Genomic DNA, 2,500 nt, shown 5'->3' on the forward strand with positions numbered 1-2,500 from the left:
GCTACCTTTCCATACTATGTGTGCGCCGAAACAAAATATAGGTTGCGTTCCGAATCGCATACTTTCTACTATATAGTATGTAGAAAAAGATTTAGGATGTCCCGATTCTTGTGGCCAGATTTAGGATAGTTAGAAGTACCCGGATGTCCTACTTCATCCGGCCAAGATTGTTAGTGTTGAAAACTGCATCCTATTTGGAGCGATTCTGACCCACAATCCAGTGCGCACGTGAAGTGACGTCACATCGACGAAGCCTCCATATGAAAACAAACGGGGATGCGACGGATATAAAAGCAAGAGGCAAGATCAAGGCGCAATGTTATGATGAAATAAAAGAGTAAAAGTATGTCCCAATAGTATGCCTACTGCATCCTAACTAGATTATTTTTATCGTCGGATGTAGTATGTAGAATAGAAAAAAGAAAGAGTATGCGATTCGGAACGCAACCATAGTCTTTATACACAGCCCAGGCTCTGTAAACGGGCATGTTGCTAGCCATGGTGGGCCCCCCTTTGTTTAGATGACCTTTCTTTACATACCAGTTTACAGAGACTAGGCTGTGTATTAACACTGGATTTATTGTCAGTGCACACAGGTATATCGTGAGGAGATATTCACTGATTTTGATGAATAGGTACAGTTTTGGACAACAAGCATTCTCCAGAATCGCTGACTCCATCTATCCATCTTTCTAGGACAGGGTTGTTGTTTGTCCGCCCATGCTTGCCGTAGCAGACCAGACATTAACCTACAGTAGGGCAGACACACACACACACACACACACACACACACAAACACACACACACACACACACACCCCAATTTCATTAGACCTAGCCGAACACATGACACAAACAAAGCAGAGGGTTGTTTACGTCTTGCTGTGTTGGCACGGTGATAACTGTCGATAATGACATTACAGTTAGAATGTGGTGATGTCATACTGTCTGTGAGCCAATGAAAGACTGATCCTAAGAAACTGCTGATAACTGCCACTTTTTTTTGTTGTTGCAAATATTGTGTTTTTTTTGGCATTTTCAAGCTTTATTAGACAGTACAGAGTTGAAATGGGGAGACGGACAGAGAGAGAGACAGAGAGAGAGGGAGAGACAGAGAGAGAGAGAGGGGGGATGACCTGCAGTAAAGGTCCACGGGTCGGATTTGAACCCGCGACCACTGCAACGAAGGCCGGAGCCAATATGGTACGCGCTCTATCCACTACACCACTGGAGCGCCCCAACATATTCAGTGAATTTCAATGCATCTGTAAGCTAGTGGTGGTTAGAGCACTGGTTAGATAGATTTTTAGTTTTCAAAGAGTTGCAAATTCAGGCATAATACTGTAGAAGAGGGAGGGAAAAGGATGAGCTAAATTACACACACTCACACTCTCACACTCTCTCACACTCACACTCTCTCACACACACACTCACACTCACACACACACACACACACACACACACACACACACACACACACACACTCACACACACACGTTAAGCCTTCACAGTGTCTCAGAAGCTTCTATCGGCCTGCAGCGTTTTGCACTCAGCACATTTCATCTGACACAGAAAAAGCTCTCTCTGTCTCCGTCCTCATCTCTTCATCCTGACTGACGGTTCACATTAGTTTTGGGGGAAAATCTCCTTTGACAAACTGTGCAGAGAGGGAACGTGCTGAAAATGCCCAACGTCAGCTGCAGCCGTTTAAGATGCAAAGAGCAATCCACAGAAATCCTGCAAAGAAACCGTTTCGCACTTAACCAAAGGACTCCAAGATAATATACGTAAATTCTGGAATGATAAATTAACAAACCAACTCTCTCCCTCTGTCTATCTGTCTGTCTCCCTATCTATCTATCTATCTATCTATCTATCTATCTATCTATCTATCTATCTATCTATCTATCTATCTATCTATCTCCTTCTCCCTCCCTCCCCCCTCTCTCTCTCTCTCTCCCTCCCTCCCTGTGTCCCTCTCTCTCTCTCTCTGTCTCTCCCTCCATCCCTGTCTTCCTCCCTCTCTCTGTCTATCTCTCTCCCTGTCTATCTATCTATCTATCTATCTATCTATCTATCTATCTATCTATCTATCTATCTATCTCTCTGTGTCTCCCTCTCTCTCTCTCCCTCCCTCCCTCCCTCTCCCTCCCTTCCCTCTCTCTCCCTCCCCCTCTCTCTCTCTACCTCCTCCTCCCTCTCCCTCCCCCCTCCCTCTCTCTCCCTCCCCCTCTCTCTCCCTCCTTATCTCTATCTATCTATCTATCTATCTATCTATCTCTCTCTCTATCCCTCCCCCCCCCCCCCCCCCCCCTCAGGCCCAGTTAGAGTCCCAGTCAGCGACCCAGGACTTCCAGAGGTCGGCTGAGGTGCTGCGGGCGGCGAAGGAGACGATCTCATTGGCCGAGCAGAGACTCCTGGAGGAAGACTACAGACAGTTTGACTCGGCCTGGCAGGAGATGCTGAACCACGCAACACAGAGGGTAGGGAGGGAGGGGGGG

The 2,500-nt window shown here is 46.7% G+C and overlaps 2 protein-coding genes across 4 annotated transcripts in view; one reads left to right on the forward strand and one right to left on the reverse strand.

Moving 5' to 3' along the window:
- LOC307260013 (uncharacterized protein) overlaps nt 1-2,500 on the reverse strand; it is a 491,510-nt gene that overhangs the window by 345,304 nt on the left and 143,706 nt on the right. The window contains exon 15 of one of the 3 annotated variants that reach the window (XR_013845175.1): nt 1,116-1,211. The exons of the other annotated variants lie outside the window; for them this stretch is intronic. The gene's annotated coding sequence lies outside the window, so the exon portion shown is untranslated. Of the gene's footprint in view, nt 1-1,115; nt 1,212-2,500 lie in introns of those variants that run through there. 3 annotated transcript variants of the gene reach the window in all.
- sh3bp5b (SH3-domain binding protein 5b (BTK-associated)) overlaps nt 1-2,500 on the forward strand; it is a 30,419-nt gene that overhangs the window by 17,398 nt on the left and 10,521 nt on the right. The window contains exon 4 of the mRNA XM_080040138.1: nt 2,318-2,482. Coding sequence (XP_079896264.1) covers nt 2,318-2,482 — 165 coding nt within the window. The remainder of the gene's footprint in view (nt 1-2,317; nt 2,483-2,500) is intronic.

Source organism: Ammodytes marinus (assembly GCF_949987685.1).
Source record: "Ammodytes marinus genome assembly, chromosome: 13".
NCBI lineage: Eukaryota > Metazoa > Chordata > Actinopteri > Uranoscopiformes > Ammodytidae > Ammodytes > Ammodytes marinus.